The sequence below is a fragment of the Stigmatopora nigra genome, chromosome 4 (assembly GCF_051989575.1).
Source record: "Stigmatopora nigra isolate UIUO_SnigA chromosome 4, RoL_Snig_1.1, whole genome shotgun sequence".
Classification (NCBI taxonomy): Eukaryota; Metazoa; Chordata; class Actinopteri; order Syngnathiformes; family Syngnathidae; genus Stigmatopora; species Stigmatopora nigra.
In genome coordinates this window covers 15,718,505-15,744,483 of record NC_135511.1, presented here as the reverse complement: position 1 = coordinate 15,744,483, position 25,979 = coordinate 15,718,505, and the positions used below count along the sequence as shown (strand labels likewise).

The 25,979-nt window shown below is 39.6% G+C and overlaps 1 protein-coding gene across 3 annotated transcripts; it reads right to left on the bottom strand.

The window, feature by feature from the left end:
- Window positions 1-321: 321 nt before the first annotated feature.
- cabin1 (calcineurin binding protein 1) lies at window positions 322-25,979 on the bottom strand. Of its 3 annotated transcripts, none has more exons than XM_077715227.1 (39): window positions 25,816-25,979; window positions 25,384-25,462; window positions 25,184-25,276; window positions 25,002-25,115; window positions 24,588-24,722; window positions 24,329-24,509; window positions 24,118-24,247; window positions 23,889-24,038; window positions 23,076-23,371; window positions 22,828-23,005; window positions 22,339-22,472; window positions 22,040-22,260; window positions 21,890-21,953; window positions 21,526-21,710; window positions 21,308-21,445; window positions 21,041-21,229; window positions 20,725-20,967; window positions 20,479-20,632; window positions 20,289-20,404; window positions 20,006-20,167; window positions 19,671-19,877; window positions 19,168-19,313; window positions 18,798-19,059; window positions 18,545-18,715; window positions 18,018-18,107; window positions 17,445-17,605; window positions 17,155-17,366; window positions 15,445-15,510; window positions 14,760-14,939; window positions 14,200-14,609; window positions 13,064-13,177; window positions 8,390-8,553; window positions 7,643-7,739; window positions 6,898-7,572; window positions 6,521-6,595; window positions 4,183-4,438; window positions 3,107-3,286; window positions 2,201-2,406; window positions 322-2,132 (listed from the first exon to the last, which is right to left on the bottom strand). In XM_077715227.1, the coding sequence occupies exons 2-39, from the start codon at window positions 25,384-25,386 to the stop codon at window positions 1,986-1,988; spliced, it is 6,705 nt and encodes a 2,234-aa protein (XP_077571353.1). In that variant the 5' UTR covers window positions 25,387-25,462; window positions 25,816-25,979; the 3' UTR covers window positions 322-1,985. The 3 variants fall into 3 exon arrangements, with proteins under 3 accessions (XP_077571353.1, XP_077571354.1, XP_077571355.1); XM_077715228.1 differs by having other exon boundaries at window positions 14,200-14,594; XM_077715229.1 differs by lacking the exon at window positions 15,445-15,510.

Below are 25,979 nucleotides of genomic sequence, written 5' to 3'. Positions count from 1 at the left end.
CTTAAACATCAGATTTGGTCATTTAACATTACATGGCATGAATTTTATACAAATATGTATATATATTTATATAAACAAAATAAAGTCAGACTGGGAAAATTATGTGGGATTTGTGATAAGTGGGCATGGAATGACTCATCTTTATTATTTCTCCCAACTTGTGTATGACTTTTTCTAATTATATTTATCCAAGATGGCAGACAACTAAAGTCTACCATTGATGTGTTATAATATATTAAACAAGTCTTGACCAATGAAAACTTAGTTAATATAATGTCAGTCATTGATTATAAGCATGTGTGATGAATGTTGGCCCAATAATAAACAGTAGCAAGATTTTTTTAATACTGTATAGAATGGAAGATCACATAAAAAGTAATTTTGATACGACAAGATAAAAAAAAGGAAGTGCTTACATGCAGTGAGATGCCATTTAGTTGACTTGATGACAGATGATTGTAACACGACAGCATGCATTGCTCCTCCCACTTGGGCCTTTACTGCAGCATAGTACCTTGTCATATCATTTGTATGCAATTTAAGTACAGCAGCACAATTGCCTAAAAATGTTCAAATAGATTTTTTTTTTTGGTTGGACATCAATAATACTCGGAAGCCAGACATATATGGCCTCGAAACTGTGATACATATCCAAAAGCTCTGCAGAAAAATATCCCACACCTCAATTAAAAAATACAAAAACAATTCTTATCAAGACTTATTATTTACATTTTTTTTCTTATCATTCCAATGGACCTTTTCCCCCCCAAAAATATCACATTTTATAGAAAGCAATCCGTAAAAAAACATTCCTTTGTCTTCCACTGAGAACGCCAAATTGATAAAAAAAAAAGCCTAAAAATTCAGCGACACCAATTCTGCATGCACGTTGAATTGTAGTGAATTTGAAAAAAAGGCTTTGGAATAAAAGCCACATTCATTGACGATATTTGGATTTGGATATGTACAAAAAATGTCCATTTTTTTTAAACGTGCTGGTGACGGCTACGAATGCCCTCCCAAGAAAGAAGGAACATATTCTCGCAAGAAAACGTAAAGTACAAAAGCAACACACTTTGCACAGTGCTTTACTGACCAAAATGTTGAGTGTAAACATTCCCCATGTGCTACAAGTTACGGCCTAGCGCGGCGGCAACGGCGAGCGTCTTTGTGTCACCTGCGCTTCCGATGAAATGTATCACGACTGGCCTCGGTCCTCATCTCCGGAAGATGTGCGGCGGCGGACCTCACGAACGATGCATAAACGGCCGTTTGGTCGCCGGACGTTTGCCCGCCCGGATGTTTGGTGGCGCGGACGTTTGGTGGCGCGGACGTTTGGTGGCCCGGACGTTTGGTGGCCCGGACGTTTGGTGGCCCGGACGTTTGGTGGCCCGGACGTTTGGTGGCCCGGACGTTTGGTGGCCCGGACGTTTGGTCGCCCGGACGTTTGGTCGCCCAGACGTTTGGTCGCCCAGACGTTTGGTCGCCCGGACGTTTGGTCGCTCGGACGCTTGGTCGCCCAGACGTTTGACAACATAAGAGTTTACTGTTGAAATCAGCTCTCAAAATTATATTCTTGAGAGGGAGAATTTAATTTCTAAGAGAGAGAGTTTAATATCTAAGTACTGTTTAATATCTAAGTAGTTTTGAAAACAGTAGATATTTAGATAATAAACTCTCATGAATATAATTTTGAGAGCTGGTTTCAACAGTACTTAAATAATAAACAATACTTAGATATTAAGCTCTTTCTCATGAATATAATTTTGAGAGCTGGTTTCAACAGTAAACTCTGTCATGTTGGCAAATGTCCGTGCGACCAAACGTCCGGGCAACCAAACGTCCGAGCGACCAAACGTCCGAGTACCGACCTGCGTGCCACCCAAAGTGGGCGGGGCGACCAGAGCCCATTGAGAATAAACACGGAAGGATTGCACAGATTAAAAAAAAAAAAACGAAGCCGCGCTGACATACTTCAGCGCCGCTCAGATGTCCATGTAATCGTCTTCCTCCTCTTCCGACTCACTTTCGAAGGACGACTCCTGGCTGGACGTCTCCTGCACCTCCAGGGAGGGTTGGCTGAGATTGTCCTTCTTGACGGTGGCGGCCGACTGCGACGACAGGATGACATTCTGCGTGCGGAACGGACAGGGAAGGTCACCCTTGAATGGGATGCGACGCGCGACGGGGATCATCGTACCTTTAGCCTTTGTTTGGTTTCCTCCGAGATGCTGCCTTTGGGAGAGAGAAGAGTGGGCGTGGGGGGAGTCACGGTGATTTCCGGGGGGAACTTGCTGATGGTGCAGGGGATGAAGAGCTTTGGCATATTGGGCGGGACGCGAGAGCGGATTCGACTGGCGTCCGGAAGCTTGGATAATAAATCACTGCTGGCGTAGTGCTGCAGGTCTAGGGACAAACATTTCACATTATTATTAACATGTTTGCCATCTCCTAACTCGAAAATGTCACGATCACGTCATAGCTCGATCACATGATTTGATATGGGTAAGAGATCCAGTTTTTCAAATATCTTTTTTTTTTTTACTTTTCAGACGTCTCATCCAATCTGACTATGAAAAACATCAAGGAAAAACAAAAAAATAAAGGAAAAAATAAAAAAATAAACATGACTCATTTGATCACAGTGGAAGGCCAAAAAAAGTTTAAAAAAAATAAAAATCAACATGACTCATCTAATCCCAATGGATCGCCAACTTGAATTTTCATCTACTTTTATTGTTATAAACCCAAATATTTAAACATAATTTATTTACAATTAGATTTCTAAAACAAACAAAAAAGTAAAAAAACAAAAAAAATACTCATCTGGTCACAATGAATTGCCAACTTGAATTTTCATCTACTTTCATTGCTATAAACCAAAATATTTAAACATAATTTATTTACAATTAGATTTCTACCCAAGTTGCAAAATCCCAACATTTTTTCCAATTCAAATGCCTTAACAGTAACACCCATGAGCCAAATATGTTCCTCACTATACATAAAAACAATCATGAAAACATAAACACAATATACATAGACTTCCATATTCTAAGCAACAATTTCAAACACAAACAATCCAACACTACGGTACATCACTGACCTGTACACTGCTGCGTGCTGCCACTGCTGCTGCTACACGTGGCGGTTTCCTCCCGGAAGGAGCCGGCCGCCATCCCAGCCGCTTCCCGGGCTTGGGACACGGACGCCATTTTCATCTGGTGACAGAGATGGGATTCCTGCTGTCGGTACAACAGTCCCTCTGTGGGCTCCTCACGTTCATCTAGGGGGGGGGGAGTGACACAAATAAATAAAATGTGACAATTCCCATTGAGAACAAACCGATAAAGTTCCTATTGCATTCCTGGAAAGCTTTTAAAGATTGCCCCAATTGGAATTTATTGCTTTCCATTGACGGCGGTAATTGTAGAACCCATTTGAAAGTGGAAAGGATGGCAGTCTGCCATGAGTCAATTAAGAATGAACTATTACATTTAATTGACTTGAAAACAACACCTGTTCAATTATATACTTATAAAAGAATTGAGCCACACCCCATGTGTCATAATGTGAAAACTAAACTGTAGACTTTGGTTTTAGAATCACTTAATCAGAAAAAAACAAGTGCGGTTTGCAAAAGAAACTTCTCGTTGGTTATCATTTTCATTTCGAATCCACTTTTGTTTTATAAACTGATTAAAAGAACTGGATTAAAATCCCCGAATATTCAGTTTTTTAATAGATCCAAAACAATGTTTATTTTAGCTTTTTTGATATTTTTTAGATTTTACAAAATGATTTTTGAACTAAAAACACATAAAAATGGATAAAAAAATGACAATTATTGATTTAAAAGGGGGAAAATCAGGAAATTTAATATACATCTATTCTCCTCATTTTAAAAACAGGAAGTCGGCACTCATGATTTACTTTCCCGGGCCGCACAAAATGATGCAGTGGGCCACATTTGGCCCCCGGGCCACCACTTTGACACCAGTGGGATAGGGCCTCTCGAGGACTAGACTTGGCCACCCTATTTGCTATGATGTAACAGCCCTGGCAATGTCAACAGGCGCCCTCTACTGGCCAACCCACACACCATCTTAGAGTTTTAACTTTCCTAGTACAGGAAGAGAGGAAGAGAATGAGTTCTCTTGTTGTATGATGATAATAAAATACCTGTATGTTGTTGGGGGAAGGACAAAGCTGTTGCCGCCGGTGGGTGGCACGCCATTTTCCTCTGCGCGTGCTGATCGTGGAAGCCCGAGCTTTGGGGTCTGGCTAGCTTGCTGGAAGGCTCAAACATGACTTTGACTTGAGCCTCTTGGTTGGGTAACGGATGGCAGGCGGCATGGCTGAGGATGGAGGCAGGGAAGAAGAGATCTTTGTGCTCCTTGGTATATTTGGGTGTGGTGGAATGGACATCACACGTGGGCTGAAGAAGAAGGAAGATTGCCATTGAAAACATGAGTCAAAATGAGCATAATGTTTAAGAGGACATTCCTCAATGTCTTTTAGAAGAATCAAAAACACAAGAGCTGTGCAAACAACCTGTGACAACAGTGGGCTTGCTCCTACCGTTGCTGCTATGGCAACAGAGGAGCAGAGTTAGTAGCAATGGATACTTCCTCCTCTCATTGTCTTTATGAGAATTTCAAGGATAATTCGTTTGTCTTTTTTCACGAAGCCCAGGTGTCTCATTTTCTTCAAATCTTGTTGTCCACGGCAACTAACTAAAGCCATATCGTGTATTTAAACATTCCAAAATGATAAAATGTTGTGACTACACATAAAATGCTCCGATTTGTTGAGTTTTCCGATCTATTTTTAAACAAAAAAACAAAACAAAAAATGATCAAATTAACTAAAGCTAATGTTAAAACCACAAGAAAAATGAAAGTGAATTTAAACTAACAAATATTGAGAACTATGCTACAGAAAACAAAAAACAAACACTACCACAGTAATCCCTCGAATATCGCAGTTAATGTAGACCAGACATGGACGCGATAATAATTTTTAAAAAAATCCCAAATTAATGTCACCCCTATAATAACTAAAAACATTTTTAATTTATTTATTTATTTTCCTTCAGTGCTGAGACCTATTCGCAAGAGTGGCTTCTGTTTACAAGTTTCAGCCTGGAATTACACATTTTTATGACCTTTAAAAAAATATATCAATCTATTCATTTTTAATAATGAATAACAGAAAAGTATCAAATTTGCGATAATCAAGGTATTACTGTATAACCTAATTTCCCAAACAATAGACCAATTGCATTTATCCATGGTTAAAACTGAAAAATATTACCACTGTTCGCAGGTACTGAAATTAGCATTAGCTGTAGTTGCTGTTCAAACAAAAGGAAATAAAAAGAGCGCCTATATCCAAAGCTCCTTCTCAGTTCTACACCGTCACGTTGGCGCTTGTGTGGGCTTGAAAGAATTTGTGGATGTGGAAAAGAAGCAGGCACACAATTTTCATGCGCAGAGGTGTCTCCTCACATTTGCCATTGCACAATGTGAGCAGGCGCTACAAGGACTCCACACCGCCAGTTGTTAGAATAGGTTACCCAAAGCCTGATGTACTCCACTCTTGTTTTTTTACGTGTTAAAAGAGGAATCACAGTCAAAGTGCAGAACTAATAAGCGGCGGATATCATTGTTTTTTTTCCCCTTATCTGAAACCAATACAAAACAATTGGTTACCATTTTACAACATGACAACCATGTCGAGTTGTTTCCTTTTTAATAACCAAATCGTCTGTTAAGTGACGCACTTGCGCTGCAGGACAACCACTAATGCGTTGAAATCAATGCCAAATTGAGAACTGGTGAGTACAGGGGGAAGTACCGGTGAGAACTGGTTTATATTTAGCGTTGGCATCTACTCAAATATGTCTGGGGATTACCAATTATTTATTAGTCTGGCACAAGTTAACTCAAGACCAATGGTCAAGGTTAATTCTGGAAAATATTTAGGAAGAAAGTGAAGTTCTCCTATCACTGTGCCAGATAGCGACCATTAATTCCCAGTCATTACCAGGCAAAAAACATCTATTGCCATCAATGGAAGCCAGTGAGTCAATTTTAGCCCTGTAGGTGATAGTCATTTTTTGTTGGGAAAATGAAAACCATTGCTTTATAAGTCCGACATCACCAGGTATTATTACCGTATTTTCATGACTATAAGGCACACTGCATTATAAGGCGCACCCTCAAGGAATGACATTTTTTCCATATATAAGGCGCACTGTATTATAAGGCGCACTGTATTATAAGGCGCACTGTATTATAAGGCGCACTGTATTATAAGGCGCACTGTATTATAAGGCGCACTGTATTATAAGGCGCACTGTATTATAAGGCGCACTGTTTATTTTGGAGAAAATTTAAGACTTTTAAGTGCGCCTTATAGTCGTGAAAATACGGTACTTTTGGGTGTGAATTCAATTCCATGTTGACCCAGTCCGAGTGTAAAGATGCAGTGAGTGAAAGAGTTGAGGTTGGTGTACCTGTCGTTGAGCGGAAGTAGCCAACTGGATCTGGCAAAACTTGACGGCCTGGTCCAGAGCCACATCTTCATCAACCTGAAAAAGGAAGAAGGACAATAGCCAAATGAGAAAGAGACAATCAGTTCTCTTTTTCAAACTATTTTCTTGGTCAATGAACCAAATCCAAATTTGCTATGGGTTCTAAATAACACAAACAAATCTTAAGAGTAGTAGTACTGTGAAGCACTATTTCCAAAGAGTCCAAAAATATAAGTTTACTCGTGTTTGAGAGGCGCAATTTAATCAAGGAGACAATAAAATTTTTATGACCGCAGAACTAAAAAGAATTATAGCAGAAGCAACACAATCTGAACATTTGCACAGTTTGGCACTGTTACCTGTTTTATGAGCATATATGTCTCAGACATAATCTTCTCAATGCGGCCTAAATCATAGGTCATGACCTTCTGGCCTTGTTGCCAAACCCTGTAGGCGTCAAGCAGTAATGTTTTCCCCGACTCCACGTCTTCTAAAAGTTTCCTTTTTCTGTTGGGCCTTCTTAGTAAACCTTGATCAGCGCCACCTGCTGCCAAAGTCAGCTTGTTCACCGAAGATTGGAGCTGCTGTTGGCGTGAACTAATACTTAGCTCCTCTAGGGACAGTTCTGAAGTCCGGTTGTTGTCGGTCACTCTCTGCTGTGCTTCTATGGCGGCCATTGAGATCTTGGCCTCCGTTTCCCTGTTTTGAACGTCGACGGTTATTGACGTTGGTCTCCTCCAATGACTGGAATCCAAATCCATTGGTTCATCTGGTTTTGTTCTGTGGGGATCACTCCCAGTGGGTTCTATCTTTCCAGGTTGATTGTCAAGCTTTCCACTTTTATCGGAAGATGTCGCAAATGGCCGGATTGGTGTGTTGGAGCCTTCTTTTTGTCCAGTGTCGGCCATTCCTTCTGTGAGTAGCGGCTTCTTGGGAAGCACATGTTTGTTCTCCTCTGAACGTGGCCTGCTGGATGCAACTGATGTAGTCATTTCCCCCATGAAGGGTGTTGTTGCTGCTTTGGGAAGCTGCACCTAAATGACAATGGAAGCAAGTCATAAACGAGCAAAGAGGATCTGAGATTTCTAATGTGTGCTTTCTTACCCTGGTGAGACTGTTCAGATTGTCCTCCAGGACTTTTACATTAAGGAAAAATGCTCTCTTGGCCAAAACCTGGCGATCGACATCCCGTAAATATTTCCTGAAAGAGACAAGTAGTTAGAAATAATGCAGGACATAAGAGGATCCTTCCAGAATTTCAGAATGGTGAACATAGACATTTTGGAAAACTAAACCTTCACTTGTCTGCTTTTCTGTTGCCGTATTTTCTCGCATATAAGCCGTATTTGTCGTACTTGGGCATCTTATCTAGGGATGATAAACTACAATGCTACGGACACACTTCCTGGTTGTACTGCTCATGTGAATTCCTATTGGAATTTGTCTATGTGTAGGCCACACCCTTTAGGAATGTGAAATCCAGCAATTACTTTACACAGTATCTCAGAAACTATTATTTTTCTTATGATTTTCCCTTCAAAGTAGCACATTTGTACTTTTATGAATAAGGAAGTGAAAATTGCGAATCAAGGGGCGGCTTATACGAGAGAAATTGTCAAAGTCAACGATTTTAAGGCAATTTTAAGGGTGCGGCTTATACGTGAGTGCGACTTATATGCGAGAAAATATGGTATTTATTCATCAATAATAGGAAATTAACTATATTGAGAAGGTTTTATATTCCCAAAGTCATCTTTTCGTATTTTTGAATGTGAATTTTTGAGTTATGTGAATGAAGAATCAACACAAAATGTCAACCAGTTCAGGAATAAGACAAAAATTGTTCCTTACTTTCCCTGGTCAGGGGTTCTCTGCAGCATGAAAGAAACTTTCAGCAAGGTGTCGTGATCTTGAAGCTGTGATAACACCTCCAGCAAGAGGACAATGGATCGGTTCATATGAGATGCAAAACTTCCCGGGCGATCAATCTCATCTACTGGAATACGCCAGATGCCCTGAAACGGAAATTGAACACAAGAAGGTGAAAATAACCTTTGTGACAGTTCTCCAATACTTAAAAAAAAAAAAAAAAAATTCCTCTATGCAACTAGTGTCTTTCCTAGACGTAAAAAAAAAAAAACAGCAACAGCCTTGGCGGGGATGTGGCATCGGAGCAATCAATTAGCAAGACGAATATTTGAAAGGAAAGATGCAATAGAGCGCAAAGTAACAATTAAGTGAGAGGAAAAACATGGCATTCAAAGAGACGGTAATGAGGGATAGAAAGGCTACAGGGGAGATCTTGTAGACTGCCTGGACACACGTTGGAAGGTTGGGGAGGCTAGGCGGAGAAAATGTTCTCTCTGGGCACCCATGATAGGAAGCCTCATTAGTTCTCAGTTGTGGCCAAGCCTTGCAAAACAGCCACAGAACGGAAGCCAAGAAAACATGGAATTGATGTTTCCTTTTATGGATAAAATGCACCTTTTGGCCAAGTGTTTGCCGGGTAGGTGAAATGGGCCAACTTGTATTTACCCCACCATTTTTTTTAATCGATGTTGGTACAGATGGTGGCCTAAGCTACAGTCAGGGATCACGCTGAGTGGAGTACAGATTCTGGCAAAGGAAAATGTGCACGAGACAAAACAAAGATGATCCTATCAGGATGGATGACAACGAATGAGATGGCTCTAGTGGTCCTTTGGAAAAGACAGTTCCAGATGGTCTTCGATGGCTTTTTGCAAAAACTCTGGAGGAAAAATCAAGCGTGAAAGCATGACAAGGGAAAACTATTATCTAGGTAAAAACATATCTGAAAGAAAAAGCTCCTACTTGCCAGCCAAAGTGAGAAAACTGCCACCAAAAAAATTTCCAATGTATTTTTGGAGAGCCTTTGTAGAAGGTGCCAATAGGTGTGTATGCTTTATTCTTCACATTAGTTTGAATTGATGACGGCCAAGTTTTGCATTGATGATGATTTTCCCATGCTCAAATTACACAAGTACACTCAAAGAGAAGGAAGTAAGATAAGTACGCTTTATACAGCGTCGCTAATGGACAAGAGTTGTCCAGAGAACCATCAAACTATCATCACACAAATCTCTTTCGGAGAACGCAAAGCCATGGCTTTACGCAGATTATTCTCTAGCACAAGAGCTAAAGCAGATTGGGTAAGACTGATAACGATTTTGACCATTTATTTTGCGAGAAAATGAAACCAAAGCCAATGGAGAAAAAAACCCATGAGATTTTAAGAAGAAAATGCATTGCGTAGAAGAAGAATTATAAAATGTAATTACTCCACAAGCTATGTATACTTTCACAAAAACATGATGCGTGGGTGTGTCTGTTCATGCCTGGACGTGAAAAACATAATAGCATGGAAGATTACCAGGTACAACTGGAGAAAAGTTGGGTAGTCATGTGACTAGAAGCAACCAATAGGAATTAATGCATTTAATCAATCATGACAACAGTAAGCAGAACTTATGAAAATATGGTTTACGACAAAGATGGCGGCAACTTGCCAATACTACAAACACGATCCTAGTTATCATATGGAGCCTTACAAAAAAAAAAGAAGATACCCAAGCATATTTAAAGTCGCAAAGTAGCAACTCCAAACTCCCCTTAAAATCCCCCAACTAAGACATCTGACTGCAAGCAACTCACCATCACCAAAGAAGGCTAATTCCTCGTTTCCTACGCTAGTATTTTTTGAAGGTAGGCTCGTGAGTGGTATCGGTGGCACATCCTTGGCTCTACCTCCACCCTAATAGAAGCTTTCGCTTAAAGAGCAACGGGTGGGATGCATTTGGGTGGCAGGGCAAAGCCGCAGAGGAGGAAAAAAAAAACGGGAAGCTCAGTTCCAAACGGTGGTAGAAAGCAATCGGAAGAAAGAAGGATAGCCGCCTTGGTTCAGAGGAAAACCGTCAAGCTCAGGTCATCACTAGCTAGAGCGGGAGAGTCTTTCCTCTCTTTCCCTCTCCTTCCGTCTCAAAACAAAAACACCCACGCACTTCATCTCCACTCTCCCCTGACCCCCAGCCTGGCGGAGAACCCCAGGCTCCCCCCCTTCCTCCCTTCCTCCTGAGTTTTCTCTTGCACTCTACACAGGGCACAAGCCAAACCCTGGTAGGTCGATGCCAACCAATGGTATAGCGTGGAAGAAGAAGAAGAAAAAAAACGTCCCGCCTATTAATGCACACCCACACAAACAGAGGAGCGAGAGAGTGATGAGGAAGCCGAATAAGAGGAACAGAGAGAGACGAGATGAGTGGAGTGAATAACAACCAGGGGGAGGGGTAAAGCATGATCATGCTCAAGCCAGAGCAACAGGAAAAGAACATGAAAACATAAACTAGGTGAAAATAAAATGAATTTGAGGGCGATAAATGCACTTTTCCAGGCTGGCAGACCATTAAAAAGGTAAAAAAATATATAATAATAAATAAATAAATAAAAAATAAAAAACAGGCTTGTATACAAGCTCACAATCAACCAAAAAACGTAACAAAACAGTCAAAAAATCACTGCCATATTTTTTTTTCAACCAAAAGCCCTCCTCACCTGCTTTTTTTCAACGCTATCTGCGTCCCTCAAGTTGATAAACATACTAAACATGCACAACTCTTTCCTGTGTATGTCCACCGTTCCAGAAAAAGTTCTAAAAAAGACCAAGCTGAACAAAAAAACCTAAGGCGAAGTAGAGAAATCCCATCTTACAGCCTCCAACATGCAAATCAAAAGATTACAGCAATATTTTTTTACTCTCCAATACAGTTTGCCTAAGAAAAAAAAAGGAAAAAAAAACAACAACACGGTTTTCCTGAGTGGAGCTCCTCCCACAACCAGCACACTGCGCAGCTGAACACACAAATGCTTGCATCATACATCAGACGGAGTCATTCGAGCTATGTGGAACACGGTCATGATATTTTGATAGTAAGTTACTTCTAATAGCAACCTTTTAGGGTAACAATCACAATAAAAAAACATGTGGGTGGACTGCACATGAAAGTTGTGTATTGGGTAGACACTTGTCATAATTGAAGTAAACGAGAGGTTCAATATCAACACTCCAATACTATTGTGTAAAGAGAACCGTAATAAAGATATGAACAAATCAGTTAATAGATGTAAGTAGGTATGATAAGAAATGTTCTGCTACAAAAGGACTCAAATTGCGCACTACTCTCGTCTTCTCTGCGCAGTAGCAATCATATGGCGCGCAGTAAATAAAATCCAATTTGTTTTTATACCCCTTTCCCCATGATGGCGCCGTTAACGTGGCATCCAGTGTTAGTAGCTCTGTCCGCTCTTATGTTTTTTTGTGTTTTACAGCATGTTTTACATAAAAAATTAGAGGGAACATTGACATGCACCTGTTTATGGCAGGTGTGATACTGGTATGCCCATAACGAGCAATGATGATGTGACTCACACTGGTACTCAGTGCGCTCAGGGAGGTTGTCTTTCTGCCCAGACCAACGGAAAATTAGAGGGTACATTGCTCCTCAGTAAAGCTGTCAAGGAATTGTGAGGGGAAAAACTGCTGAAATCGGTAGCAACAACTGATGCGTATTAGACACGCAGCTACGAGCTTGAATTTTCGAGTAGGTAGTTTCTCGTTTGATTTAATGGAGAAATAAAGAGCAAATAAAGGATGAAAACTCCCAACTCTGAAGCCAACCAGACTTTTGAAAGACAAAACAATTAAATTTGACCTAATGTTGACTATCGTGTACAAAGAAAATGGTGAACTTAAACTTAAAAACAGCAGACATTGTTAGCAACACATTATGAAGACATAAATGAGCGTCATAGCTTCAAGATTTGCAATACGTTGCATATACCGTTGCTGAACCTGAACAAGAACAACTCTATGAAAATCTCCTTTTAATGTAAAGCCAACTGGAATACTGCTATGTCTTCCTACCCCGTTTGATTGACCAAAAATGGTATGCTATTCTCCACAGCACCATCTGTTCAATCTGATGGGTCACTTCCCCCACTTGGCTCAAAAGCAAAGCGGGTTGTATAATGAAACATCCAAATCAATTCTGGGATTTTGATCCGAACCATCCAGAAAACCCCTTTGGAGCTTCAAAATAAATGTTTACAGATAAATACGATTTCTGTAATTGAGCTCTCATTTGTGGAATGCTTGATAGTGACCTACCCCTACAAACATTTTCAGCCATTTTCTCTTTCTATACTCCTCTGTTATTTCTGTCAGTCTAAGACAAGCCTGTCAAGAACCATTGCTACCATCTGCAGGAATGGATACAACTTTACCACAATTGGGTTTGTGTGAACTGGTGGGATTTGTGAGCGAATCTTGGGTGGAATTGGGAGTCAGAAAGCAACAATTCCCAGACATTTTTAAAGTTTGGATTAAAAAAATGTGTTTTTTAATGAAGTATCTACTTATGCATGTAGTTGTATTAATAACTGGCAATGCCTAGGGTCTGTAGGAACTATAAAAAAAAAGTGCAGAGTACAAAAGAAGTGAAGTAAACTTACATTGAATAGGTTTGTCTTGTTTCTTTCACAGAATAGTCCTTGTGCAGGCATGTGCTTCTGTTGTTGCCATGGGACACTGCTTCCTAGCAACACATCTCGGGCCCACTGTAGGTTCTGTGGTCATAAAAAAAAAATGTAAAAAAATATATAAATGCAACATTTTTGGACAAAAACAAATGATCATCCTTTGGCACGCCTTATATCATCATGTTATTTTTTAACCTAATGTATAAACAGTAGGAAAGGGAATCTGTGATGCAAAAAAAAGGTAAAAAAGGCACATTTGAAAATGTAATTACACAATAGACTTGGTTTTAGTGGTAACAGAAGGATGCTCCTACAGTAGTTAAGCAATATGCCAAGTTGGCTGAGGAAAGCATGGTTCTCAACCCACACATTTCTCTACCCACAAAGCGTTAGTGCTCACATGGCCTATTTCATCAACCAGTGTGCCGAGTCAGAGAAATTGAGGGGAGAAGTGAAGCAGTTATTGTAGATGATATTGTTTACTAATTCAGAGTGGGCGCTACTTGGCATATCAAATGTTACAAAGTATACTTGTTTCTTTGAGGGTGTTAGATAAGTTGTTATGGGTCATCAAATGTTGACGTGATGCTTATTGGAGACGGTTGTAAGGGCTGTATAAATAAAATTAACTTTTTAAATCAGGAGTCTTAAAGAAAAACGTACTACATAGGGCAAGGGTGTCCGACTTGGGTTGGTTCACGGACCATTTAAGATATAATATTTCATTTTTTTTTAAATAAATGGATTATAAGAACTGGATTAAAATCATTGAATATTCAGTTTTTTATAGATCTAAACCAATGATTATTTTAGATTTTACAAAATGATTTTTGAACTAAAAACAGGAAAAAAAATGATTAAAAAAATCCAATTATTGATTTAAAAGGGTAAAAATCAAGAAATTTAATATACATCTATACTCTTCATTTTAATTTGATCCTAAAACAGAAAATCGGCACTCATGATTTACGTTCCCGGGCCACACAAAATGATCCGGCGGGCCAGATTTGGCCCCCGGGCCGCCACTTTGACACCGGTGACATAGGGCAACAGTGGGTGCAGGATTTTTAACCCTAACCAAATAAGATGACATCTAGTATTGGACTAACCTGGTGGGTTTGACTTTTGGAGTAAAAGAATGCCAGGCGGTAGAGACTCTTATAGTGTTGAGGGAATCGTCCGAGGCAGAGAAAAAGCGAACGGACGCACATTTCCACCAGCAATCTTCTCTGGTCAGCAAATTCTGCAGGCAGGGTCTTAGGTAGCTCTATCACCTCAGCGGGAGGCTCTGGCTTCTTTCTGCCTTCATTGGCTGGGCTTTGAGAAGCAATCTGAGGGTTAGAGGCAGCTTTCACAGGAGTAGCTGGTACAAGTACGGGAGGAAGGCTGAGATCTGAAGAGATTTTGCCACTGGAAGTCTCGGGATGTGTCATGACCACCATTTCCACGATTTCTTCGACCAGATTTTCATCGGTTTGGGGGACTGTCTGAACGCTGGGTGACTCTAGAGGAGGAAAGACTGAAGACATGAATTAGGGTTTTAGGAAAAAATCAATACTGTAGTGAAATGGAAGGCTATCTTGAGTCTACAGATTGAGAAAATCTATTGATTCATGACAAAACTGATCTGTAAATGTATTTTACTGTTAGTATAAAAGTCCTGGTATACCTGGATCATCAGTTACAGGGTGTCTATCCTTCACAGGGGTTGTGCTCTCTGAAGATGAAGAACTGACTTCACCACAAGGAGGTTTGTGGCTACTATCTTGTGAACTGGTAGGATCTGTGAAAGCATCTTGGGTGGAGTTGGAGTCAGAAAGCAAGACAACTTCGCTGTCCTGGCTTCGTTCTATCAAAAAAGACATAAAAATAAGTCATTTCCTCCATTGAAGAGTAAATAAAGCTTCCAGAAAAACATGGCAAAGCAATTCAAGTTCATTTTGCCTAGAATATCACTATATAATGTTTTTGCTTAAGTGTATTCCGTTTCAAAGTATTAAAGAATGACTAAATTCCAAAAAAATAAGTCACACAGATCTTAAGCAATCACAAAAAGAGGATTAGGTATGGTGGGCAGGGTTGGATAGTTTGGAAAGGACTCCAAAACTATTTCAGAAATTCCCCTTATTTGAGATATGGAGGATCATTGGCAGAGAACTGTAGATAACCAAATGAGGAGAGGAGGATAAAACACATGGGATTTGTCAAAAGATTCACAATCATGAGTAACAACAAACATCTTATTGGCACCAAAAGTACAGTTAAAACTTGGGTGCCTCCATTGAGAATGCACTTTGTTTAAAAGCTTGTTTTCTGACTTAAGACATAGCCTCTAAGAGTTTGGAGAGCAGTACCATTCAGGGAAGCCAGCCACATTGAAGACCTGGGCAAGCAGTAATCATGGTCAAACTCTGATGAGGCTGTTGAAGATATGGGGAGCTTGTTTTACAACAATATCAAGTAGAACTGTACCTCTCATTGCATTTTTATACATTGCATTTCAAATGCAGGTTGGCAACAGGAAAATAAAAACAAAAAGCCAATCCCTATGTAGAGACCAATTCAGACAATGACATATTTTTACAATGACAAACAACAGATTTCTATTAGTTTACTTCTTACCTTACCATTTGCCTATTTTCTTTGTCTAGTAAATATTTTTGCATTGATCAGTGATCTGGCCTATTATGATTAGTAAGAATATCTTCTATCATTGTGTAACAACTAAAATAAAATATCTAAATGACTGGATGTCTGAATTAGGCCTTACAGAGTTTTGCCAGAATAAGCTCAAAGCATATTAGATTGGCTAACAAGTGCCACATTTCCAAAATTTGGGTTTCAGTTCTTTGCCAATAACAGACCACCCATTTTTTTTCACTAATTGGAAAGACTATCCCATTAGTGCAGTGAACAATGAATCACATCAGGGCAAGCCGTCTTTAGAGAGTGAAGAATTTGAGTATAGCTGAATAAACCCACACCAAAATTGAGTTTAAAAAAACATCAAACAAGAAAGTGAACTTTCCTCATTGCAGAAGACATTGACCCCATTGAAAGAACATGCATAAAAATGGCAAAGCAGGTGGTAGGAGCAAGCAGGCAAAAGAGGTGGCAGGCAGGTAGGTAGGGAAGGAGGAAGGTGGGAAAAAATCTGGAAAAGCGGGACAAACCTGGCAACATGGGCAATATAGCTGCATGGCAATTTCAAGCTCAATTTGTAGTTTAAAAAACAAAACACTTTTTTTAAAGTATATCTTCAGTCATATGTTAAAACTGTAAATTTAAATATTCTCGTATAGTCATTGCAGGATTCCGCTAATTCTATGTATCTATTTTAAATGTAATTTGAATAGCCATTGAGAAGAGAAACGGCCAATAAGATACTGTATTCTGGTCCTTTTTGTTATGTAAAGGAGGATTTTTCGCAGTCTATGATAGTCTGTGAGCCAGTTTTTCTGGTACATGTCACAACAACAAATAGGCAATTACTAAGAAACAATGTAACAATTTGACAACATTTCAGCACTCTATTCAAACTCCCTTGTTTGCAAGATGTTTAACTTTGAAAGGCTAATCCAATCAATCGACAAACCGTGTAGATGTCAAAGTAAAAGCATGTAATGCTCATTTTAACATGTCCCTAAAACAGGAGGGAAACTGAGATGCAATTGTTCATTTTTAATCAACAAGCTACTTGAATCTAGACCCAATACGGTTGTTTAACTTAAAACTTGGGGCAGTTACACTGACCTCATGCGGATAGGCAAACTGATAAGCAGGTAAGGACAGCAAAAATTACAAAAAAAAAGCAGTGAAAAGGCATACGTGATCATGCGCAGTGCATTCTGGCCAGTGTGCGCCCTGTTATTAAAAAGTTATCGACTAGATTGTAGCCATATTGCCCATTTCACCACATCCCAATCAGCCTGTGTAGGGCCACTAATGTAACACAAATCTAGGAAGCACAAAATGGTGATTATCAATCTGAGCACTCCTCAGTGCAAAAAAAAAATGGCAAAGGGCCCAAGCCCCAGAGACCGTGTCTAGGACTGGGACTATACCATCAGCCTGCTGTTCCTCATGCCGCTGCTGCTGCCACTGCTGCCGCCGGAGCGTTTTGCGTTTGGCGTAATCGTGGTCAAACGGCGTGGCCACGTAGAGAGGTGATGTCACACCTGGAGTGGCAGCTGATGGGAGGGAAGTGCTAAGGATGTTGCCCATAGCGACTGAAGAACTATTAAAGTCTTCATCAACCACAGAGACCGATTTCTCCCTGAAATAAATTCCAGACATTGTTTTTTGTGGTAGAATCAAAGCACTTTTTTTAACCATTGCACGATTGCATACTTACTTTTCATTCGACCTAGGAATGCTGGGCATACTCTTTTCTTCACCTATGGCAAAGGGGCCTGAAGCAGCCTCGACCAACAAATTGAATAAAACTTCATGGTCCACTTTAGGGTCATTAGCTTCCAACAACTTTAAGATGGTGGCACTGAGACGGAAGTGCAACTGGAAGAAATAAAGTTAATAAGCCCTCTTAAAAGCACTTATTTTGACATTTAAAAAAAAATGGTACTCGGACGTTTGGTCGCCCAGACGTTTGGTCGCGCGGTCGTTTGGTCACCCAGACGTTTGACAACATGACAGAGTTTACTGTTGAAATCAGCTCTCAAAATTACATTCTTGAGAGAGACATTTTAATATCTAAATATCTACTGTTGAAACCAGCTCTCAAAATTATATTCACCCGTGCGACCAAACGTCCGGCGACCAAATGTCCGGTCACGTAAAGCAGCAATGCAAATTTAACCCCTTAACCTTCTTTTGCCTTGTCACCATACCAATAAAGTCTCGCTACTAATAATTGGTATTGGTCCAGAAAAAAACCCTATCGGTTTATCACTATATAGAAGGGACTTACCTCTAGGGCTTCCATCGCCAGGTCAGGTGGATTGTGATAATGGATTTTACGAGGGTACCTGGCAGCCTCCTCATGCAGAAAGTTTGCTGCCTACAAATTCACAACAAATGGTCACTCAGAAAACCAGGAAAGAGGCATATGACGATATGAACATATGAGATGAGAAGAATGGGGCTTCTATGTTGGCAACACTGTAATAGAAATTCACTATGCTGGAATAGCAGCTGGCTGCCGTGACATTATGTTTGAAATTGCAAAAGTTCACCTGCCTACAACGATTTCATCATAACAATAGTGTTATAAGAAAAGTGCATTTTCTCTCCAGCATAGGTGGGAATAACAAGAAAAAAACATCTTGTGATAGAGAAGAAACAGAATTCTTAGTGTTTGTATAGATGGATTTTTCTCAAGATTGCCTAGCTTCAACAATAAAAATGTACTTTTATGTGGCCTTGTCTACCCACTAGCTATCATTACAAATGGGTGCATTGACAAATACTTGGACATGAACTTTTCTTTGTGTTTACCTTTTTGTAAAGGCTCAGATATTCCACTGGTGTCTGTTTACGTTTTTCTGCTATCTTCCCCAGCATATAATGTATGAGCCACTCTTCTTCATCACTGTCTCCTTCACAACGAGAAGCTCCCTGAAAACACTGACATGCAGTCTCCAACATGGACTCCCTCCTTTCTTCCATCTGAAAATAAATACAGGTCAAACCTATGATAAGCAAAATAGTCTAGATCACATAATTCCTGGAGAAACTGCATTAACCTCACCTGTTTTACCACCTCTGAAGGAAGCTCATCCCGCCACTGTTTTAACTGTCGGGAAGCAAAAGAGTGCAAAGAGTATGATATTGTTCCGTATTCAATCCAGAGCGATAGGTTGGAGCTGTCAATCTCCAAGGCCCGTTGAAAGCAGTTGAGCACCGCCTGCGAGTGTTTCCATATAGGCACATCGCTCTTAAGTTCATTTGAATTGAGTTTCTCCTGAATCCGGCTGCCCCTAGCTAAGGCCATACCCGCCCAGGAATCAAACCTATACACAAAAGACACACACAAGGAGTTAGCATCATAAAACTTGATGCCTAGATACTTGGATATCAAACTTTGGCTGTCGAACTAGTCAATTTTTGACATTACCCACCTGTTGGGGCACACACAGATGTCATGCAAATAAAATTTAATGGCTTTAGACTGCTCCTTGTTCTTGAAGTGATAATCAGCCAGCAAGTAGTAAACCTCGTTGATGATTGGAGGGGCTGGAGGAGTACCCTCGGGAAGGCTCGGGGTCTTAAGAAACAAAATTCAAAACTCAATTAGGCAGATTTCTATGTAAAAAAAAAATACATATGGTTTTAATATTTTTTGTGCCTTGGTGCAACTAAGTCAATCTGACCTCAGCATTAGATATTGATTTCGGAACAATTATATCTCAATGTTCAAAGTAAATTGGGGTTATAATATTGTAATATTTATATAATTTTATATATAAAATATTATGAATTAAAATTAAAATAATTTTAAAATTAAATACAAATAAAAAAGTAGAATTAAAATATATTTATATAAAATAATAACAAAAAATAATAGTAAATTAAAGTTCCATGTTAAATTTGTTTATTTGTATTCAGAGTAACATAAAGCGACCTTTTTTGCACCACCATCGATGTAGGCTGCTACTTCATCCATGGTAAGTATAGGACTTTCACTCGGAGGGGCGATTCCTGCAAATCTTCTCAACAGATTAGCTAAATCTGCAGAGACGGTGCTCGTCTTGTAGCTGTCAAACTCAGGCAGGGATTTTGGTTTAAAATACTGGAACATGAACAAGGCCTCATTCCACAACAGTTCCACCTGTAATAGAATGATTAGTTTCAAGCAGCAGATTAGTGTATTGAATGTTATTTTTTTTCGCTTACACCTAGTACATTTGACATAAAAAGATTTCCAGTGAAAAGCTAACATTATAATGAGAATCAGACCTGTGGGGAGGAGTGGTCCTCAAGAAATCGGGCTTTGCTCTTTTTGCTAGGGTAGGCATAGAGGCAAAAAAAGCACTGTTCTAAAGCCATTTCCAACTCCTCCTTGTAGGGATGACAGATATTGCTGGCACTGGCGGAAAACTCTTTTTCCAAAACTCGGACCTTTATTAATCACAACAACAAAATAGGGTTAAACCTATTTATCTTATACATAAGCTGAATTCAATCATACATATATATGCCCCTTGTAGCCCAGTAGTTTGTAAATATTGGACAAACTTACAAAAAACTTGAGTAGTGAACCGTCTGAACAACAGCACATGGATCGACGTCCGAGATACTCGTGAGCGGTGTTTAGAAGCATCAGGGAAGATGGCAGCATTGGCGCGTCTGAGTCATCTAGCGGTCATGCAGTTTTTCAGGGTAAACACATTATTGATGTGCTAAAGCAACAATTCAAGGAAAACACAAACCTTCATCATCTCCTACAGACAAATGTTGTTGAAGGAGAGCGTTGAAAGCAGCTTCCTCGTGTTTGATGATGTGGTATAAAATAATCCAAGGCAATACGGAGAAAAAATACGGCTCTTTGGGATCGTCCGAAGTTGTCATGCTGAGGTCGATCAGCTGAAAAGACAAACGCAAAATATATTAACGCTGTGTGAGATAAATGGGATCAGAATTGATGGGAAATTATGAAAAGTGAGCACTCTAATCACCTGAATAAGATTGTTTGCCAGTCGAGCCATGCTGGAAAAGTGAGTAATGTGGCTCAGGAGCTGCGAGTCCTTGTTAAAACAGGTGTCGATGCCATCCAAGAGCTTCATAATGGTGCTGACCCATTCTTCTTTAACAGGCGAAGAGCTGGTAGTAGATGAGTTGAGGTGCTGCACAGCTTCATTCAGAGCCACTTCGCTTGTCCTTAGACATTGCTGGTAATCTTGGAGACTCAAGAGGGAATTCTGTGGCAAAAATGACAGTTAATAGAACCAGAAAACGGCATGAATTAGAAGAAAAGTACTTGTTAATCCTGACCTGCAACAACAGAATCTGAGCAGGACGCTCTGGCGCGGAACTGACAAACTCCAAATGTTTATTCCTGCTGCCGTGATTAAGAGTAGGCTGCAACAAGCGCACGACAGACTCAAAGTCTGCGGACTCAAAGAGACGTTGGATTTCTTCCAATGACTGACAACGTTCCAGGGACTTCAGTCTTTTGTCAATCTGATCACCAACACACAAAAAAATCATTAGGAATGTCAGAAATATGACTGAAAAAGCCTAAGTAATGAATATGCTGACCTCTTCAACAGAGATTGCTGCATCTACTCTTAAGTTGGGGAGTTTAATAGTATAATATTTTCCATCAGGCTGCTTAGGTTTGCTTTGCAGAAGCCCAGTGCAGACATCATAGCTTTCTTGAGCCAATTCCATATCACCCTAAGAAAGACAACATTACTTGTCATATGGGGATTAGGATATGTTCAAATATTACAGTTAAAGGGCAGGGTTGTACTTACAAGAAGAGCGAGGAATCTGGCCTTCAGCCAATAGACACGCACCGTAGCTTGTAAACATTTGTCCTCAAATAGGTCTTTTTGGGATGAGCCCAAAGCCAGGATTAAAACATCATTTTGGAAAAATTGCCCAGGAAATTCATTTTCAGCCGTGTCAATATTGGAACCTGAGCTTCTTCTTGGAGTCACTGGAAAGAGAAAAAATATGTGGAGTTCCTTACAACTTTGTAAAAGGGAAATCAGTGATCCCAGGTAATAAATGACGTTGAACAATTTTGCCAAGCCGAAACAAGAAATGTCATTTATGACAGGGTACAAAAGAAATGCTGTTGTAATGACTCATTAATGATATTCTTGGTAGTCTTACCTTTATTGTGCAACCATTGTTCGAGCTGCAATTCCATGCATGCCAAGCTCATCTCCAACATTTCCTGTGCAGAAAGAAATATAATTCTCACTGCATATGTATTAATCAATGTCCATAATAATTCTGAATTATTCTTATCTTATCATTTACCAGGAGGTGCTGCTGTTTACTGCAATCACGAAACAAAGGGTTTGGAAGCCCGGAGCTATGCTTTCTCCAAAGTTGGTAGACTTCCAGGACCACGGCAGTCATACCTGGAGGCCATTCCTCCAGGAATTTCTGACCCACTGCTTTCAGATAGCACAACATCAAGTCCAGTATTCCTCCATTGCTCATATTTTTGAGGAGGAAGTTATGAACATCTTGTTGCTCTGTAAAAGCAGACAATAAAAGCACCATATTTTTGCAGGAGTGATTTAAGCATAAAGACATATGAATAATTTACATACCAGATTTCATGTAATCAACTGTATCGACTGGAATGGAGCTCCCAAGAAGAGGCTGTATGTCGTCCTTCCCAACACAATGTGTTTCAAGATTGCTCAGACTTTCATCTTCATTATCGGGATCAAACTTTCTTAACCTACAAAAAGAGGATTGATTTCATGTACCTAGATCACAAACCACATAATGAACTACCGTATAAGCCGTACCCTTAAAATTGCCTTAAAAATCATTGAATTTTACAATCTCTCTCGTATAAGCCGCCCCCTGATTCACAATTTTCACCTCTATATTCATGATTTTATTACTGAGTGCAAATGTGTTACTTTGAAGGAAAAATCTTGAGAAAAAATCATCGCACTTGGTATTTCTGAGATACATATATCGATTTGTGCGCATATAAGCCTTACCCCCGATTCAGTCATCATTTTTTTAGTGACAAATACAGCTTATATGCCAGAAAATACGGTACATATAAAGCAAAAGGTGCTCACCTAGAAGGAAGATACTTGAACAGCAACTCTTGAAAATCTATTTTTTCCTCCTTTTTGCATTTAGTGTTCCGAACCCGTGCTGACCGTCGCTTGGCAGTCTCAACGTTATCTTCTACAACTCGCTTCCTTTTAGGTGCTTTTTTTGCCTTATCCACCAAAGAAATGTCTATTGCCGAAACTGTTAATGGGGAGAAAACAAGTGTTGAAACCATGAATTTGACTTGTTTTAATCAAAGTGTAGAACTGACCGACAGAAGGAGAAGCTGCAGGGATTTCTACAATGGCCATTTGGGTAAGGATGGGCGGTTGGGAGAACGCTGACGGCTCAGGAGGGGCAGTCGGCGGCAGAGATGAACTGGGACTGCTGCTCAGGACTGTCGTCTGGCCAGTGCTGGTTGGACTGCTGGGTTCAGGCAGGTTTTGGAGAAAGCTTCGGTCACGGTATGCCGATAAGTCAATCCGGCGACCGAGGCTTGGCCGTGGTGCTTCGCAGGTTGTTTGGTATCGATACATTGCCACAAAGCATTCGCCCACATGCCTCCATCTGTATTCAGGAAATAGTACAATGTTAATGCTGATGTTGTAAACCTTTTTGGGGGCCACATTGACTTTAAAAATTTGACAGATGGGCCGGGTCAGCACAAGATACGATACATATAAAAAAGTGCATCCGTTAACAGTACATATGAAACATAAACAGGAAAAAAGGACTAAAGTATTAACATACTCATCACTCATCATTAACGTAAAAAGTATAAAGTACAAAGTCAAGTAAAAAAGAATGTATTACGAAATTTTAAAATGGCATTTAAAAAAAGATAGAGGGGCTGTAAAACACGAAAAATAAATAAGAGTGGACAGAGCTACTGTCACTGGCTTCCGCATGACGCCGCCATCTTGGGTTAAAAAAATAATAATAATAATAATAAACATTATTTGGACGACGTCGGCGGGCCGGATTAAAAAGCCTAATGGGCCGTATGTGGCCCGCGGGCCGTAGTTTACCCATGTCTGGGTTAGTATATATGAAATATTGAACAAATTTGGCTGGGAAGACTCACGAAAGACATCGAATAGGCTGACTCAAAATAAGATCAGGGGTCGGTTCAGTGTAAGACAATGCCTGTCGACGTTTTCGCAAATCCAAAGCCTCCTCCAAAATAGATTTATGTTCTTCTTCTTCCACTTCCACATAGTGGATAGACATGTCACTGAAATAAATACAAAAAATAATTAAAAGCTCTTTGCACAAGATTGAAATTAAATGAAGAGAAAAATAAGTGTAGTCACCATTTTTTAAACATCTGCATTGTGTCCCTTTTAAGACTAGGTTGTTCCACAAAGATTTTTTCTTTCAAAACCAGGCCTTTTGCGTAACAATGATCCTTTTCAAGGGCTTTGCTGATGAAGTACAAACACCCTGGAAATATGTATACAAATGATTATCAAGTTATGGCGAAATATTAGACAGTTAATAGATATATGAGGAGGTTTAACTTACATGTATAATCACAAAGTGTGTATAGAATAGTGATCAGATTATCCAGGCAGGGCCAGTGATCTGGATTACACTGCAAACCTTCTTCAAATGCATGTCGAGCTAAAGGAATACGCAGTAGTCGTGTAGCCACTTGTCCAATTTTATACCACATGTTAACGTCGGTGGAATCCAACAGAACAGCCTATTAGAAAAAATGATTAGGCGACAATTTGCCGTAATGTGAGACATGATTTGAACTAAAATTATAATGTCTTTTTACCTCTAAATAGAAGTCCATGGCTGTTTCCAGGTCATCCCGTGAAGCAGACATACTAGCCAAGTTTTTAAAAGTGGAATACTTCAACATCAGTCCAGGATGCTTGAGGCCCATGTTCTGGTCCTCCGAGGGCATAGCCTAAAATTACAAATAGGATTCAGGTAAATTCTTCTTAATATTTAATAATTAATGCATTTATTATTACAAATTTAAGTGCAATTTCTGTAAAATTTTGTTAAACACAACTTTTGCTTTCCCTCATATTGCTATATGTAGTATTTTCCATTTAAATTAAATGTTATGGCAATGTAAAAAAAGTTGTTTAGTTGTCAGTAGACTAAAATTAAAAGATAACTGTCAAATTATACTTTAAAATGCAATAAGTGAAGATAAGTTCAATGTTGCATGCTAGCTTACCTCTTTGAGGAGTGGCGTTTTAAGCAGCTCATGATATGCCTGGGCAGATTCCTCAAACTTGTCATGTTTCTGTAGATCTAATGCTTTATGATAAAGTGCAAAAGCTTCTGCTTCCTGCAAAGATGAAAAAAATAAGGGAATATTAACTGAAATATTCCAGATTGCATAGGCTTAAATCATACCTGAGCTTCTTTTGTTCTGCTTTTTTTACTTCTCAGGGGGTCTTGAGACTCATCTGTAGCTGAAGAGGCAGCATTTAGGGCTGCAATTCGAATCTGTATGCAGAAATAAAATGACTCATACAAAAAAATGCTCACAAATAGAGGAGTCGTTCCAAAAAATCATGCAAATGTGGGACAGCGGTTTATTTATACCACCTCACCATTTTGATGTTAAAGATGATATGCTATTTCATAGCAAACCATCCATCCACCTTTGGCTTCAGCAACTCCCGAGGGGATCTGTTTACAAGTTTAAAACATAGTAGCGTTGAAATATTAAACTTATAAGGGGGTAACTATTTAAAATTCTGGGGTTTGGTTAGTTTAAACCAGTGAGAACATTGCCGAAATGATTAGCATAACCTAACCCGGTGTGTCAATGAAAGTATATACAGCACAGTGAGGATAGCTTTGCCACAACACAATGTCTAATTAAATAAAAGCAAGTTATCATAATGAATAAATGAGCTGTTATTCCGTTTTTAACGTCATTAAAGAAAATAAAACAATAAGAAAATATCCGTTAGGTAGCTCAGCTCAATGTGGGGCATACGTGGAGGGGATACCATTGATGCAAAGCGAGTGAGACTTACCATTCATTTTCATCTCAGCAGGAACTATAAGACTCATGTTGTAAAATAAATTAGTATGTTTAGGAAATCCTGAAAATGAGTGTATTAGAAGTACTATTTAAGTTCGGAACTTCATACAATCCATCAGCCTTTGTTGTTGTGCATGGAAGAAGCATCTGAGTGGG

Excerpts from the sequence above, each read along its gene's own strand:
- cabin1 (XM_077715227.1), bottom strand. Across the intron at positions 20,405-20,478 it reads GTCTGTAGGAGATGATGAAG|ATGACTCAGACGCGCCAATG; the intron begins GTTTGTGTTTTC and ends CATGACCGCTAG. Across the intron at positions 6,596-6,897 it reads CATATATGCTCATAAAACAG|GTTGATGAAGATGTGGCTCT; the intron begins GTAACAGTGCCA and ends TTCCTTTTTCAG.